This window comes from Microchirus variegatus (genome assembly GCF_963457635.1).
Source record: "Microchirus variegatus genome assembly, chromosome: 3".
NCBI classification, from domain to species: Eukaryota; Metazoa; Chordata; class Actinopteri; order Pleuronectiformes; family Soleidae; genus Microchirus; species Microchirus variegatus.
In genome coordinates, this window is record NC_139804.1 from 2,855,656 (window position 1) to 2,874,139 (window position 18,484).

Below are 18,484 nucleotides of genomic sequence, written 5' to 3' on the forward strand. Positions count from 1 at the left end.
AGAATGAGCACACAGACTTTGCACGAGCCGCACTTTCTCTACCCCGTCCTTGATTTTTCATCCCTCACCACTTACCTGATGTACCCCCATGAGATGTAGCACATAAATCTACATATAGCACATCTCTAACTGATTTTAATCTCTTACAGTTCTGCTGACACCAGTGAACGACATGAGGTCAGGACAGGAAAGAAGACTCCGTCATCCTCAAGTCTCTGACCACAACAGTCTTCACTACAGGCTGTGATAAACCCAGTGATCCAGATGATCCTGGCATTTAAAGACTTTTTTCTTCTTTTTTTTTCACTTTTTATTCTTGTCATTGTGTATTGTATGTTTTGGGTAACATCTACTGCACGTCTGTCCGTCCAGGGAGTGGATCCCTCACCTGTGGTTCTCCCTAAGGTTTCTACCCTTTTTCCCTTTTACAAGGGTTTTTTTTTTTTTTTTTTTTTTTCCCTGGTAGTTTTTCCTTACCCTGGTCGAAGGTCTAAGGACAGAGGATGTTACCAACCCTGTGAAGTCCCGTGAGACAAACTATGTTTTGTAAACTGTGGGCTATATAAATAAAGATTGATTGATTGATTGATTGATTGATTGATTGAAAAGGTCAAACTGCAGCGATTGTTTCCCCCCCCCACACACACACCTTTTAGCTCCGCCTACATTGATTTACCCACATTATACTTATACAACTGCGTAACCACGGAGATTCCTCGAGCCTTCATAGTTCGTCGTCGCGGTGCCGGATACGGACTGCAATATCCCGCCCGATCAGTAGGGGTCGCTGCGCAAGGTTGTTGTGCTTCTGGCTACAGTGAGCAATGGCGTCCGAGAGAGAAAGACTGTTGTTGTTGTTGTTGTTGTTGCAGCGGAATAACATTGAAACAGTGGCCGTTTCTCACTTTTCTGTTTTCCTGTAACGCAGTTTTAAAGCGGACCTAGACCGGAAGTTCCAATTGTATCTGCGTCATTTCCACGTTTACGAAGCCATGTTTTATTGTAAATCTCGGGCTCAGCGAGATCTCTGAAAAAACCCGGTCCGGTTACGTAAACACCGGTTCTCCTGTACAGCAGATCGTCCTGCTCCGGGCACTAGTCCGGGCACATCCGGTTGTGTACATTGAACCGCAGAAGAAGAAGAATAACGTCCGTTGTGGAGGTGTTTCACGAGCGACAGTGTCTTCTGACTCTGGGTCTGACTCCGGGTCAAAGGTCGTCAAAGGGACTGCGACGGGGAGTCGTGAAGAAGCTATTTTTAAACACTGTTAAAACAATGTTTTGATAACGAGGAGCAGTGCATTCACCTTTCCAGAGGGGGGAGCTGTACTTCTGAGAGCGGGTGTGATAAATATGTCACTTCCGGGTACTGGCCAATCACAAGACAGTTGGGAAGCCTCTACGCTGGCTGGCCAATCACAACACACTCTGTCTTCTGGGGGGTGAGAGTTGAGTCTGAAATATCGCGGCTGAGGAGAGCGTCAGTAAGGAGAGATTTCTATCGGCTCGTTTGCAGCAACTAGGAGGTTTTTGAGCATAAAAACAAGTTAATGTATGCAAGTATACCTCCATAACTAACATATATGTGCAACAGGACCACTCTATGTGAGCTTTAAGATCATTTGAGGCGAGAAATTGGCCATTTAGAGTCTAAACATGTGCTGTGTGTGTTAAGATATGACGTATTTATAGTTGCACATCGACGTAGAGGGGTCTCCGTGACCTACGTAGAAGTATAGCAGTATACTGTGACTGGCGTCAGGTTGTCTCACCTGAACGGTGCAGCGGATTATGGCGTAATCTCCACCGAACCCCGGCAGCCACGACAGAAGCAGGCTGGTCTCTGTGATCTCCACGGCCTTCAGGTTCTGAGGCTGAGACGGTAGAACTAAAAAAAACACACAAAACATGACATGTCAGGACCAGGCCATGGTTTTTAAAAACCAGGGAGACGACGATGACCGATGGACTTACCCGTGATGGTTCCGGATCCGGACGTGGCCACACCTTTGCGGTTATGAGCCTCACAGGAGAAAGTGCTGGTTCTGTTCAAACCTGGATGGACAGAAAAGACGTGAGAAAAACATGCTGGTGTGAAAACGGAAAAAAAGAGGTTTGACGTCTTCGCTAACGAACAGTCCTCGCTCGGCAATAACGTGGACGCGAGAAGGAAGAAATGGTGTGAAAGTTCAAACTGAAGTGAGAAACAGAACCAGGGCGACAGTTTCCGTAAAAGTAATGATGAGTTTTAGGGCTGACGAGAGCTCGCTGTGGTGCGGACGATAATGTGACTTTATCACTAAAGTGTGACGCAAACTTTCTTTAAACTTGATCAAAAAGGATTGTTTCAGCACATTTCGACTACGTTGCCAATGAACGTAGACTGAATGCCAATTGTTAGATGCTTATTATGAAGGTAAATAAAGGTTTTTAAAATCCTGGCTCGACGACACGTATGGAAAACAAGAAATAAATGAGAATCGCAGTCAGTCACAGTAACCATGGTAACTCCGCACCATTCTACAGCTAGCTTGATCAGCTTCATATCATCTACAGGTGGTGCTATGTTGCGTTTGTAACTTGTTTTGATTTGTATATATTAATATATTTAAGTTTAGAAAGTGAGAGAATAGTCTGGAAACAACACAAACATTTCTCCAGAGACCTGGAAATTACTCCAATTACTAAATTCCATACTTTTCCATACTGCATCTGCAGAGTGTTTGATTATTTGGTGTATTTTCATTGAACAAACAGGAGCAGCCCTGCTGTGGTCCAGGTGTAACAGGGGGGTTTTTAAGCTGCTGAGGGGTGGGGGGTGGGGGGAACGAAAACACTGTGACACACACTGACATCCGAGCCGAGGAGATGTGACTCACTAACGCGCTCGTGTCACTCCAGCTCAGCTTTTTCACCGAAACATGTGTCGATCACGTGTTCATATCACTGTTATCTAAGACCACAACACAGATCCACGCAGTGACAGCACCGTGCCTGGATTGTGTTATGGCCGGAAAAAGGACAGAGGAGGGTGGTGTTTACAGGGGTTACATGGGTTTGTGAGCGTGAATGAAGGACTCATCATGTCCAGATTGCACCACACTCGCTCTTTCCTTCCTCCTGTCAGCAGCGTGCGACTCAACATCCACATGACAGCTGGAAATATCGGTCAACAGAAAGAAAGATAGAACTGTACAGAAGTGACTCATCATCATCATCATCACAGTGACTCACTCACTGTTTCTCTGCTGGATTTAAGACTTCACTCACTCACAGGTTCAAAAATCACTATTCCTCAAAAACTCTCCAGCAAGAGTTTGGAATGTTTTCAAAATAAAAGTTTCTCAGTAAATCTGCTCCAGTTGGAGACGCAATGTAATCCTTTTGCATGGTTTTATTTTAACAGGGTAATATATTCATGTGTGGGTAAAGTGACCCACATCATTTGGTTTGATGTAAGGAACCTTCACTTCAAGTTCTCACATCAGTTCTTTGAGATTTTAAACTCCTATTGCAGTATTTTACTCTTTATTTTACTTTAAAATTGTATATTTTTTTAGGCGGGGAAAAAAAAATCCTTAATTTATGCTGAGTTCCATCTGTATTTACTCTGTCACAGTTGCATCTCAGTGTAAATCTGACTTTGATACCAAGATAATTCACATAAAAAGGGTTCTTCTACAAGGGCTGAGGTTCTACCTGGAACCATTTGCTTCTGAAAAACCCTTACATTACGATTTAGCATTAAGATTTACTGTTTCGATTTAGCGCTTAGATTTAGCATTTTACATTTAGATTCGCCATTTAATTTCTACCTCAAATGTGAGGTAGAAAGTGAGCTAAATGTTCAAAATAAACAGTATCAGCTGGAAAAGTGTGACTGAATTTTTACATACGGCAACCCGTAGAACGATGCTCACACTCTGATTACGCTCTTTTTCCATATATTTCTTATGAGACGCGAGTGTCGAGGTTACCGCTATTAAACGGGTGCCGGTCAACGGCCCGACAGCCGGCTTCAATGAGTCAAAGCAGATCATTGAAACGACCACTTGTTGTGTTTGCTCCTCCCTCCTCCAGGCTGACTCAGGCCTCCTAATACTGGACTTAATGCAGGTCACATGTGTGGCACGCAGCTGTGGTCTGCACTCATGCTTTTATCTCCCCTGGTCGTCAGTAGCCCATGTTGCGCAGCTCTGCCTTTTACCCGCGAACCACACGACCGCAGGGTACTGCATGTCCTCGGTGGATCCAGTGGCACCGGGCCAGCCCTGCTCTCTCTGGGGACGGCTCTTTATTTGATGGTTTTGTTCAGAAGTCTTTGAAACTGTAGACGATAGTTGCTTTGTGGCTTTTTAAGGAGCAAATCACAATCAAAGGAAATGGATTCAATGAAAATCAAGGCCGTTTAAAATCTTTACTACTGGGGCCACAAACACACACGTCACTTCTTACTTTGACTTATTTGAAAATAAGTAGTTACTGGTCAATAAGTTCATTGACATTTCTCTGTTTTTAGCTTTTTCAAATATTTAAAACGTTTGGGTTTTATTTCTCTTCATAATTAGAGATGCACCGAAAATTCGGCGACCAAAAAAATGCATTTTCGGCCAAAATGTTTTTTATCTAGCGTAGGCACTGTTTACCAGTTAGCTCCGTTAGCGGCGTTAGCGCGCCTACAATAACCAGCATACCTGTGTACTGCGTATGTGTGCCTCTGTTTTTAAAGTTTAGCGTTACTTTAGAGACTAATTTTAACAATCGGGAGTCACGTAAACATGACGTCACGCACATCTTTTTCCGGTCAGTCGTCAGGGTAACGCGCCCTGCGCTAACGTGCGTTAGCGTTGACGCCGTTAACATGACGAGCGCTACTTTTATCATCAAAGCAAAACTGGACGTTGTGATGTCGCATGCACAAACTGCAGCCAGCACACGCGCCTGTCTATTCTCTTAGAAATAAGGGTTCCAAAAGGGTTCTTCTACAAGGGCTGAGATTCTACCTGGAACCATTTGCTTCTGAAAAACCCTTTCCCAAAGAAAGGGTTCTGCGTAACACTGATGGTTCCAGCAAGAACCATTATGATCCAGAGAACCCTTTAAAACCCCTTTCCTGAATAAAGGGTTTTAAAAGGGTTCTTGGTGGAACCTTTATAAAAAATGTTCTCCCTGGAGCCAAAAAGGGTTCTCCTATGAGGACAAGCCGAAGAACCTTATATGAGTCTACTTAGCACTTTTATTTCTAAGAATGTAGGCCATTGTACACTCTTAGAAATAAGGGTTCCAAAAGGGTCCTTCTACAAGGGCTGCGGTTCTACCTGGAACAATTTGCTTCGGAAAAACCCTTTCCCGAAGAAAGGGTTTTAAAAGGGTTCTTGGTAACACTAATGGTTCCAGTAAGAACCATTTTGAGCCAGAGAACCCTTTAAAACCCCTTTCCTTAATCAAGGGTTTTAAAGGGGTTCTTGGTGGAACCCTCCAAAAGGGTTCCAGGTGGAACCTTTATAAACATTTTCTAAAGGGTTCTCCTATGAGGACAAGCTAAAGAACCTTATATGGTTCTCCTTAGCACTTGTATTTTGAATGATGTATTCCCACTTAGAGTCTGTCAAAAATAAGTTTGGAACACCAATAAATACAAGATGGTTCCAACAAGTACACAATGGAACAGCACCGATGAAATGCTGGAAAGTCTCTTTTTTGCACAAAAGCAAAACTTCACTCGTGGCCGAGTCTTTCAACAGGAAGGTTGTGGGTTTAATTCCTTTACATTACAACACCGTGTAAATCCACTGAGAGTTGATACCTGTGAGGTTGAGCGTGGAGGGCGACAGGGCCACCGGGTCGTTCAGGGAGTTGAGAGGAGCGCCGTCCTGCAGCCAGATGAGCCTGACGGGCTCTGGAGGACCGTGGGCCACACAGCTCAGGCTCAGGGAAACGTTGGCCACCACAGAAACGTGCTGAGGCTCCACCGAGAAATGAGGAAGGCCTGCGAGAGAGAGAGAGAAAGAATTGGCTGAATCAGACCCTTTTTTCCCCCAGTCCAAACAAAAGAGACTGCAGCACAGTATTTTGAGAGGAACTCACCCTCCAGTTGAATTCCCCCCTCCTCAGACAGAATTTGGTGGCTCTCTGACAGAACAGCACATCGGTAAGAGCCCATGTCGAGGAGCTGGACCTTGTCGATACTGTTACACAAGAGATTAAATAAAATATGTTAGATTTCATGTGCATATTTTAAATAAGAAAGAAGTAGTAAAATAATTTATTTGCCCCACACAACTGTGTTCTGTTTACATTACGTTTTAAAGTCGGTTTCCTGCCATTTTAACGTCAACTTTGTCGGAACACTGAGGCCACGCCTTCTTATGTAGAGAAAATCCTTTGACAACTTGTTATCATTGATTTGTCGAGAACATATGTAGCAAGTTTGACGCAGCTAGCTCAAACGTGCTAGGACTAGCTTGTTCAAATGCGTGGACTAGCCATTTTTGTTCTTCCAAAATGGAGCTAATGGAAGTAAATTAGAAATTTGTTTGGAATCATGAGAGCAACAAGTGTACCAAGTTTGGTTCAAATCGGAAACAACTCTGTGCCACTTAGACACAACGGGAAAAAAAACAAATTTAGCATTTAGCGCAATTTTGGCTACTTTCTCTGGCATCAAAAATTCCTCAAGAAACTTTGGAGTAAGCCTAATACACTCACCCGATCTGATAACTTTTGTCTGACCATGACCGGACTTCTGGGGGCGCTGTTTGCATATTTTATATTATTTAACATTCAGCTTTACACTTGGCGACCGATTTAGATTAAGCATTTAGATGTAATATTTACAATTTGATTTTGCATTTAGCTTTACACTTGGCGACGGATTTAGATTTAGCATTTAGATTTACTGCTAGGATTTAGCATTTAGATTTAATATTTACATTTTGATTTAGCATTTAGATTTACTGCTAGGATTTAGCGTTTATATTAAGCATTTAGATTTAATATTTACATTTTGATTTAGCATTTAGATTTACTGCTAGGATTTAGCATTTAGATTTAGCATTTACATTTCAATTTAGATTTAGATTGAACATTTAGATTCACCATTTAATTTCTACCTCAAATGTGAAGAAAGTGAGCTAAATGTTTAAAATATATCAGCTAGAAAAGTGACTGAATTTTTACATGCGGCAACCCATAGAATGATGCTCACACTCTGATTACGCTCTTTTTCTAAACTAATGGGATTAAGCTACAGCAGCAGAGGCACACGGGATTGTGTTTTGGATTATTACAAGTACTATGTGGTTGCTGGAAGTCATTATGATGACGTAATCCAGCGGCGGCAGAACCGGTTGAGCTTGGTGAGAGGAACAGGAAACAAAACACAATCTCAGCAGACGACTGTGGAGGGCGTGGCCGCTTCACAACAACAGGTGAAATGTGTGTTGTTGTGTTTTTTTCACCTCAGTGTGCTCATGATGGTCCAGCTGTTGTCGCCCGTGTGGACCTGGAACTGGTTGGTGTCGGCGTACTGCAGCGGGACGTCGTCTCTGAGCCACAGGACGTCAGGAGGGTCCTCTTCCTCGCCCCCCGTCCCTGTCAGGGCGCAGTGCAGCCAAACAGGTTTACCCAGAGACGAGATGACAGTGGCAGGACTGCGCTCAAACTCCAGATCTGTGATTTAAGAGAGAGGGAGAGGAAGAAGCAGAGGGACGAGTTAGTGTTGAGTTCAAGAAGAAATTGATGTTATATGGTATCTTCAAACAGGATTTAAATGGGAGCTTACATTATAAAAGTTAAATTTAAGCATGTGAGATTTTAAATAAATGGTAAATCTAACGAATTCTTTATTCCCCTTTAAAACCATACACAAATAATAATTTTCCGCAACAGAAACAACTCTTATATAAAAACGTTGTCTGACACTAAATCATAGCATAACATAGCATAACATAATAACATAGCATAGCATAGCATAACATAACATAACATAGCATAACACAACTTAGCATAACATAGCATAGCATAACATTACATTACATTACATAACAACATAACATATCATATCATATCATATCATATCATAACATAACATAACATAACATAGCATACCATAGCATAGCATACTATAGCATAGCATAGCATAACATTGCCTTTGTAGTATTCAATAAATCGTGACTAAACTATAGATTTATTCATTCACAAATACTTTTATAATTAATGAATAAGTTGTTGATTTACTTTTAATTAACTTATCATATATAGTTTAAAGGTCAAATGTCAGAATTTTAAGAGAAATTCACAGGAGCATTTTTTATCCGGCACTGTTTTATCTACACACTGTTTAATCTACACACTGTTTTATCTACACACCGTGAGAAAGTGAGAAAAAACACCAAGCAGAGCGAGGACTAATATTTGGTTGAATTATTGGCTTAAATCCTCTCATTGATTGCCAACGTTAACATGATCATCAATCATCTAATCTGGTGAGTTCACTCTGATTAATGTGTGGGTTCATTATGGACTGAAGTGATAACACTCATGGAGTTCATACACAACACCAGGTTTTCGTGTAATCTGGTAATCTGGTGTCCCTCACAGAGACGAGTTGACCTGAGAAAGACAGACACTGATACTGGGGACAAAGGGTCCTTGTTAGAGGACAGAGAGCTCACACACACACACACACACACACACACACACACACACACACACACACACACACACACACACACACACACACACAAGCACGCGCACACACGCACACACACACACACACACACACACACACACACACACAGGTTTGTGTAGCTATGCTTCAAAGACTCTGCACTGATTTCCATTCATTTGGACTTCAATCATAAGCTAATTTAACCACTAGAGCTGCAACTAAGGATTATTTTTTAAAATCGAGTAATCTGTCGATTATTTTCTGGATTAATCCAGTGTTCTTTTGTGCATAAAATGTAAGACAATTTTGAAAAAGTATGATCAAAATTTTGGGATTCAGAGATTAGAAACAATTCACATTCAGAGATTAGAAAACTTTGGCATTCAGAGATTAGAAAATGTTCACGTTCAGAAATTAGAAAATGTTCACATTCAGAGATTAGAAAATTATCACATTCAGAGGTTTTGAAAATGTTCATATTCTGAGATTAGAAAATGTTCACATTCAGAAATTAGAAAATGTTCACATTCTGAGATTAGAAAATGTTCACATTCTGAGATTAGAAAATATTCCCATTCACTTTACGAGATTAGAAAATGTTTCACATTCACATTCTGAGATTAGAAATTAGAAAATGTTCACATTCAGAAATTAGAAAATGTTCATATTCTGAGATTAGAAAATATTCACATTCACTTTATGAGATTAGAAAATGTTTCACATTCACATTCAGAGATTAGAAATTAGAACATTTTCACATTCAGAGATTAGAAAATATTCCATTCATATTCTGAGATTAGAAAATGTTTCACATTTAAGAATGTGAAAAACCAGAAAGCTTGTATTAATTGTAGGGCTGTCAAAAGATTAACATTTTTAATCAGATTAATCACAGGGTAGCTGTGGATTAATCCCGATGAATCACGATTAATTACCATTCATAAATATGCCAAAAAAATTCTAATTTTCTCTTTATATTGTTGTAGAAACGGAGAGATAAATAAAGTATGTGAAAATATAAATGTAAAGAACAATAAAATACTGTAAATAACTTGTAAAAACCTATACAAACTTAGTAAAAAATAAACATCACATTGTAAAAAACCCACATTATAAGACAATATAAATAAATAGAAACAATAAAATGCTGTAAATAACTTTAAAAAAAACTATACATTGCACTGTAAATAACTCACATTATAAACAAAATATAAAGTATAGAAGTTAAATAGTTTTCTTACTAAACCACAGCAGAAAATTCCTCATCAGCACTTTGAAGCACTGCTTCTGCTAGCTAGCGTTAGCGTTAGCGTCAGCTAGCATTCTGACGCTAACGTTAGCTGCTGTCTGTGTCCCCGTTAGTTAGACAGTGACTGTTAATGTTATGATTATATCATTATCTGCGCCAGCAGCGCCACTTACAACTGTGTGTCTTTCTTTCTTTTTTCTTCCTCCTCTCTTTTTTCTTCCTCTTCTAACTTCCTTGTTGATAACTCCTCTTCATTTTCCTTCAGCTTCACACAGGTTAGCGTGAGGAGACGTGGGGCCTCTTTAGGGAGGTTTACTATGAGATGTCATTGCAAATCAACCCTTGTTGTTTGAGGGAGACGGAGATGCGGCTGCTCACTGATGCATTTAGGCTCAGAGCGTCGGGAGCCCCCGATCGGCTCAGGGCCCCAAGCAGTTGCCCGCCGCCTTGCCTGTTCATAAACTGCACGTCTACCCGTAGCGCGATGAAAGCGCGTTAACGCGTTAATTTTGACAGCCCTTATTAATTGTAAACAACCCTAAAACTGATGAATCAATTGTCAAAATAAAATAGTTGACGATTGATTTAGTCATGGATTAACAATCGATTAATTGAATAATCTATTTACCCCATTAACCACTGATTCATAGATTATGCCTAAATGTAACCGGCTCTGCCTCATGAGGATCAGGTTTTGATCTCTGTGAGGATTAATAGTCCTGACAAGGTCAGTGTTTATGCCAGAAAAAAGGCTCCTGAAGATAATCTGAAATAAAATCCACACAATCAGGGGCAGCAGTGATAATCTCAGACGTCTGTGGATCTGTTCAACGTCCACAAAGCGACACGAGGAAGGTGATCGTAAACGCGCCGAGTTATAAACGTGTTTGTCTGCTTTTACTTTTACAGACACAGTGCATCAAATTATAATCTGCACTGCTAACGATAAACGATAAATATACTTTGGGAATGTTCCAACTCGACTCGAGCAGAGTATAAATCACGGGGGGTGGTGGGGGGTTCCTTATTCGAGACTTTCTCAAGCTCGTCTGCACGTCCTGTGAGTCTATTTCACGGTCGACCTTTGACCTTTGACCCCGTCACTGTGAACTTTCTCACAGATGTAAACACACATAAAGTAAAAAAAAACACACACACACACACATTGGCGGCGTATGTAGGACAGCTAGTCAACTAGCTACACAGATAGATAGATAGATAGATAGATAGATAGATAGATAGATAGATAGATAGATAGATAGATAGATAGATAGATAGATAGATAGATAGATAGATAGATAGATAGATAGATAGATAGATAGATAGATAGATAGATAATCAACAAGATAGATAACTACCTAGCTAGTCAACAATATAGATAGATAGATAGATAGATAGATAGATAGATAGATAGATAGATAGATAGATAGATAGATAGATAGATAGATAGATAGATAGATAGATAGATAGATAGATAATCAACAAGATAGATAACTACCTAGCTAGTCAACAATATAGATAGATAGATAGATAGATAGATAGATAGATAGATAGATAGATAGATAGATAGATAGATAGATAGATAGATAGATAGATAGATAGATAGATAACTACCTACCTAGCTAGCTAGTCAACAAGATAGATAGATAGATAGATAGATAGATAGATAGATAGATAGATAGATAGATAGATAGATAGATAGATAGATAGATAGATAGATAGATAGATAGATAGATAACTACCTACCTAGCTAGCTAGTCAACAAGATAGATAGATAGATAGATAGATAGATAGATAGATAGATAGATAGATAGATAGATAGATAGATAGATAGATAGATAGATAGATAGATAGATAGATAACTACCTAGCTAGCTAGCTTGTCAACTAGATAGATAGATAACTACTAGCTAGCTAGTCAACTAGATAGATAGATAGACAGGCAGACAACAAAATAGATAATATATAGATTGTTGGCGCACATTGACCTAGCTCGCTAGCAACTACCTACACAGATAGATAGATAGATAGATAGATAGATAGATAGATAGATAGATAGATAGATAGATAGATAGATAGATAGATAGATAGATAGATAGATAGATAGATAGATAGATAGATAGATAGATAGATAGATAGATTGTCAACAAGATAGATAACTACCTTGCAACTAGCTACACAGATGGATAGATTGATGCTTCAGCAGCAGCAGCAGCAGCTTCAGCAGCAGCAGCAGCAGCAGCTTCAGCAGCAGCAGCAGCAGCAGCTTCAGCAGCAGCTTCAGCAGCAGTATTGTGGGAGCTTGTTGTAGGAGCCTGTGTCTGTGTCTCTGCTTCACTGCTCCTCACTGTCTCTCTGAGCTTTCTTGGCGTCAAAAGTCATTCCTGCCTTTATTTTTAAGCTTCACTGAGTCTTTTTAAGAATCCACATGGCCCTGACTTGTTTTCTCTCTTTTTTTTTTCCAGTGCCACATTGAACAAAAAGCGCTCTGCTTCTCTTTCAGTGTCTCTTTAGAGCTGCATTCATAATAATAAGAATAGGCTGGTAAAGCTTCTATGAGGACGCAGAGGTTAACAAAGAGAGCAGGTCATGGTCAATCAGAGTGTGTTTGTGTCTGCGCTGATCGTAGTTGTTGTTGCTTCTAAACACTGACCTTGTCAGGACCAGTACAGCTCTGACAGAGACCAAAACCTGGTCTTAATGAGGCAGGGGGACTGGGATTAAGGGATAATGTGTTGTTAATGCAGTGTCCTGAGAGGAACATGTGTGAATGTGTCTGTTTGAGGCTGTAGAGACACATTCAGGGACATGAGGAGGAAATGATGTCTTTGAATGTCCTGTCCTGCTAAATGTCCTAAGATGTACTTAAAGGTACAGTCTGTAATATTTAGAGGACAGTTTATTGGCTATATTATTTATTTAGGTATGTTTGTGTAGATTAACTTTTAACTACCTAGCTAGCTAGCTAGTCAACTGGCTACATAGATAGATAGATAGATAGATAGATAGATAGATAGATAGATAGATAGATAGATAGATAGATAGATAGATAGATAGATAGATAGATAGATAGATAGATAGATAGATAGTCAACTAGCTAGCTAGCTAGTCAACTAGCTACACAGATAGATAGATAGATAGATAGATAGATAGATAGATAGATAGATAGATAGATAGATAGATAGATAGATAGATAGATAGATAGATAGATAGATAGATAGATAGATAGATAGATAGATAGATAGATAGTCAACCTGAGAAGTAGAGAAGCACAACTGTGTCTGTATTTGGTTATTTTTCTGACATAAACATTGACTTTTTTTGTCAGGACCAGTTGTAAAAAACCTGGCAGAACCTCATTTCTAAGGCTAAGATTTGAATGGTTTGGTTATGGTTTGGTTTAGGCGTGAACTGGTTTGTCCAAATGATTGAAAGTCAACGCAGTGTCAAGAATAGCTGTGTGTGTGTGTGTGTGTGTGTGTGTGTGTGTGTGTGTGTGTGTGTGTGGCCCCTGATTCACTTGTGCTTATCTCCTCTCTTTTGTCGCCTGAGTTCCCTCGAGGTTCCACACTTCTTCTTCTTCTTCTTCTTCTCGTCTCTGGGAGAAAACGCTCCCATGTTAAATGTCAGCGACCGTGCAGCACATACCAAAAATACCCGAGCGACACAGTCCGAGCATTTATCGTCTTCTTTCTCTGGGCGACACAATCCACTCCCTCCATTCACTGGCTGCTCCTCTGCCCCCTTTTCCCTTCACATTTAGCCTCCTTTTCATCCTTTTCATGCCATTCTTCCGATTCATGGCTACACATTTTGCCTCCTCCCCACTGTTGCTGCCCCCTCACCCCCATCCATCATTCCCACTGCTTGACTCAGAGCTGCTTTGACTCTGACTCACCAACCAAAGCATGAACCCCTCTCCTCTGCCGCGTACTGTACGTCCAAATAGGAACTGAGACATGGAGAAGGAATTCTCAGGAGGGGAAAAACATCAACCTGAGTTTATAAATCACAGCAGCTCATAGATCCACTGAGGGCCAGAGGTGCAGCAGCAGCTCCCTGAGAGGCCAGGGTGGCTATAATGGTCAAAACACATGAGCTGACAGGTGGGGGGCCCCTGCAGGGAGGGAGGGGCCCCCACCATGTTTTAATCCACTGTTTGCAGACGGCAATGGATTCCAGAGATTCATCTGAAAACCAACCAAAGGTTTCTTTCCTCAGGTTGTTCCTCTAAGGAAGGGGGGGTCAAACTCAAATGGGCCAATGAGCGGCTAGCTAACTGTTTAGTAGCAAGTGGCTAAAATTAAAACTAGAGTTGGGCATGCCGCGTTTCCATGACGACTGACCGGAAAATGGCGAATGTATCGGCATGTTTAGGTGCCGCGGCACTGTTTACCAGTTAGCTCCGTTAGCTTCTTTAGCGCCCGTTAGCTGCACCTACAGTGGAACTGGAGCGGTCTGTTTATCAAACGAAATGAGCAGCGCTACAAATAACCAGCGCACCTGTGTACTGTGTGTATGTGTGCCTCTGTTTTTAAAGTTTAGCGTCACGCGCGTCTTTTTCCCGGTCAGTCGTCGTGGTAACGCGCCATGCGTTAATGTGCGTTAACGCCGCTAACGCGCCCAGCACTAATTAAAACATAAACAATACTGCATCATGATATCACAGTTAAGATATCCTTGATGATATTTGACATACATTTCAACGTAAAAGTGCTTGTTTTTAATCTGGAACGTTCTTTACGTCACAATAAAAACCACATATGAACGTATTAACCCTTTAAGGTTCTACTCAACCATTTGGTCGAGCACACTTTAAGTCACTATATCTCATTGAAAAATGCATCAAGCTGAACTCACTAACACTAAATGAATGTGACTTGTTCTGAATGTTGTATTCTTTATGAATTATGCAAACCAGGTTTATTATGAACAGACGTCTCAACCGTTTGGTAGAGGCCTGTATCTGAAATAGACTCTGGGTTTAAAAGAAGGTGAGGTCATGGGCCATGATTTCATTATAACTTCACATCAAGTAGGGGGCCCCATGACATCGACTGGGGGGCCCCATGTGGCCCACGGCCCTGCAGTTTGACACCTCTGCTCTAAAGTCTAAGGTCTAAAGACATAGGGTGTTGCTTCATATACAGATTGTAACTGAGGCAAAGTATGAGGCGGAATTCTTCTTCAGGGAGTCGAACGTCGTCTTATCTGTGTTCTCCTCTCTATCTGTGGCAGTGAAGTGGATTTCATGATATTCCATCAACTTCCCAGCATGACTTTATTTTAAGCTCTTGAGTCTTTTTTCCTGCCCCGGGACAACAGACTTCAACATTCCTCAGCAGTCCTGCTCAGCCTCCATCGAGAATGAATGTGAGGATTTTTGGCTGCACCTGATCTCATCATGACCTCACGTCTTTGACTCAACATCACCAACTCATCACCGCCTCCTCTTGTTAAAATAATTTAAAAAAAACATAATAAAAGTGATTTGTTTGTTCTGTGTTCACCTTGTTTTTCCAGCGCCTTCATTAAAACCGTGCGTAATGACTGCTTCATGCTGTCCAGATGTGGAGGAGACACTTGCGCAGCTGCGGTTGCAAAACTCCACACGCGTGAACAAATTGGTTTAACGAGAAAAAAAACAAACAAAAAAAACAAAAACAGCTGACTGAGCTAATTGCTCATTAACGCTGTTTTGCCTGCTTTGCGCAAAAGTTTCCAAACCTCTTACCTGTCAGTGTCGCAGCGGTCGCTTCCCTCCAAGCGCACGAAACCACGGTGAGGATCAGCAGCTTTAGCGCTTTAGACGACGAACTCATGGCTCCTGTGAGGATCAGCTTCACCGGAGGAGAAACAGCGCAGGATTCCATCATCGACGCATCGCAAACATCCACACGGTTGTGCGCTTTTTTTTTAAATCCCAAAAACGATCCGATGGTTATCCGCCAATGTGGTAAAGTGAGTTCCAAAACAGTTCCTTTTGTGTATATGTATGTAAACAGAACACTCACAAGTCCTCCTGTGTCCGCTCTTCTTATGTTGTTGTTTTGATCCAAATTACGCACGGCTGTTCCGCAAAGGTTTAGCCCCCCCCCTCCAAAAAAAAGTAAGCGCACAGAAACTAACGACTATAAAAGTTCACTATAATACAAAAGAAAACAGGTAAAAGTTGATCGTGAGAGTTTGAGTCTATTTCCAGACACACAGAGTGTTTATAACCCGGTGTTTCCTCTCTCTCTCTCTCTCTCTGTCCTCTCTGAACGCCGGTTCCTTCAGACTCACTCAGACATTCTCCCCCTCCTCTCCTCCTCTTTTCTTTTTCCCTCTCACCCCCTTCAAACACGATTCAAATTCCTCAACTCAACTTCTTTCCACCCTCCTCCTCCCTCCTCACACTCCTCCTCCTCCTCCTCCTCCTCCCGGGTCTCCCTCCTCCTCCTCCTCTCCCGTCTCCTCCTCCTCCTCCTCCCGGGTGAGAAACCCTGCGGCATCGCTGATTGTTGTGTCACAAATCCCCCATCCGCCTTTCATAATGACCCGAGGATCGTCCATTTCCCCCCCGTTGGAAACAAAGTAACTTATTCACGTGAGTCTGGTGTCAGTCACAGACCTGAGACCTGTGTGTGTGTGTGTGTGTGTGTATGTGTGTGTGTGTTGACACCTGTAATCTGGTTAAATCTCACGTCTGTAATTCATAAACACGTTGACACCTGAAGCCTCTTATTCTAACTTCATTAGTTTAGACCTTTAAACTAATTATCAGGTCACTTTAAAATGTGACATTTATTGATTTCGCTGCGAAATGTAACCAAGCTGTATTTAAAGGTACAGTACGTAACATTTAGAGGAGAGTTTATTGGCTATGTTATATACTTATATAGTATGTTTGTTTTTGTGTAGATAGATAGATAGATAGATAGATAGATAGATAGATAGATAGATAGATAGATAGATAGATAGATAGATAGATAGATAGATAACTACCTACCTAGCTAGCTGCTAGTCAACTGGTTACACAGATTGATAGATAGATTTATAGATAGTCAACTAGCTAGCTGGTAGTCAACTAGATAGATAGATACATACCTACCTAGCTAGTCAACTAAAAAGATAGATAATTACCAAGCTAGCCAGCAAGTCAAATAGCTACACAGATAGATAACTACCCACCTAGCTAGCTAGTCAACTGGTTACACAGATAGATAGATAGATTAATAGATAGTCAACTATATAGATAGATAGTCAACTAGATAGATAGATAACTACCTACCTACCTAGCTAGCTAGCTAGTCAACTTGATAGATAGATACCTAGCTAGCTAGTCAACTATATAGATAGATAACTACCAAGCTAGCTACCTAGTCAAATGGCTACACAAATAGATAGATAGATAGATAGATAGATAGATAGATATATAGATAGATAGATAGATAGATAGATAGATAGATAGATAGATAGATAGATAGATAAATAGATAGATAGATAGATAATCAACAAGATAGATAACTACCTACCTAGCTAGCTAGTCAACAAGATAGATAGATAGATAGATAGATAGATAGATAGATAGATAGATAGATAGATAGATAGATAGATAGATAGATAGATAACTACCTACCTTGCTGCTAGTCAACTAGATAGATAGATAGATAGATAGATAGATACCTAGCTAGCGAGCTAGCTAGTCAACTAGATAGATAGATAACTACCAAGCTAACTAGATAGTCAAATGGCTACATAGATAGATAGATAGATAGATAGATAGATAGATAGATAGATAGATAGATAGATAGATAGATAGATAGATAGATAGATAGATAGATAGATAGATCATATCATACAACAACAGGAAATTGAATTCGTTATCTTCCTTGGGAACACAACATTCAACATTTAAAGGACAAATAAACAGTTGCAGGTCTAAAGTTGTGTGTTATGTATGTATGTATTTTCATTTTCCATTATTGAGATAAAAGACCCATTATTGAGGTCAAGGGTGAACCTGCATGGCCAAGAAAGGCAGCAGCACACGTCATAGTTGATAAAAACACAGAGATAACTAACACTTATATAAAGGTAAGTAAGATATAAAAAAGTGCAAGTAAATAGACAAAGTGCAGTGTGAACAGTAACAGGCGCTGGTCAATGGATTCCTGTTGTCGGTCTTTAAAGATGGAGCGAAAAATCTTACGGTCTGAAAAAGTAAAGTTTTAAACGTGAAAGATCAAAGTTTGGATTAAAGAGATTACAGACAAAACTATTCTGTTTGCATCCACTGCTGCTGTTTTATATAGGGCTTGGATTACATCAGCGTCTGGAGCTGCAGTCTAAATAAATGGTGATTATCATCAGAAACATCACAGTGTTTACTGTGATGTTTGTGTTCTCTCTCTCTGAGTTCACACAGGAATCACCTGAAGTTTCCTCTGCTGTCTTTTTTCACCATGGGAAGAAGGACCGTCCTCCTCTGGCCCTTTAAGAGCGGCCCTGTGGACACTGTTGTGTTCCCACAGGGTCTTTAATGGAGACACAGAGAGGGACTGAGAAAGACCCCATTGTACA

At 40.6% G+C, this 18,484-nt stretch overlaps 1 protein-coding gene across 1 annotated transcript in view; it reads right to left on the reverse strand.

Moving 5' to 3' along the window:
* The window catches only part of axl (AXL receptor tyrosine kinase), a gene marked incomplete at its 5' end in the record, with an annotated part of 45,752 nt that extends 29,960 nt beyond the window's left edge, over positions 1-15,792 (reverse strand). The window contains 6 exons of the mRNA XM_083886395.1: positions 1,773-1,888; positions 1,975-2,055; positions 5,807-5,989; positions 6,088-6,188; positions 7,461-7,671; positions 15,654-15,792. Coding sequence (XP_083742521.1) covers positions 1,773-1,888; positions 1,975-2,055; positions 5,807-5,989; positions 6,088-6,188; positions 7,461-7,671; positions 15,654-15,792 — 831 coding nt within the window. The remainder of the gene's footprint in view (positions 1-1,772; positions 1,889-1,974; positions 2,056-5,806; positions 5,990-6,087; positions 6,189-7,460; positions 7,672-15,653) is intronic.
* Between the last annotated feature and the right edge of the window lie 2,692 nt (positions 15,793-18,484).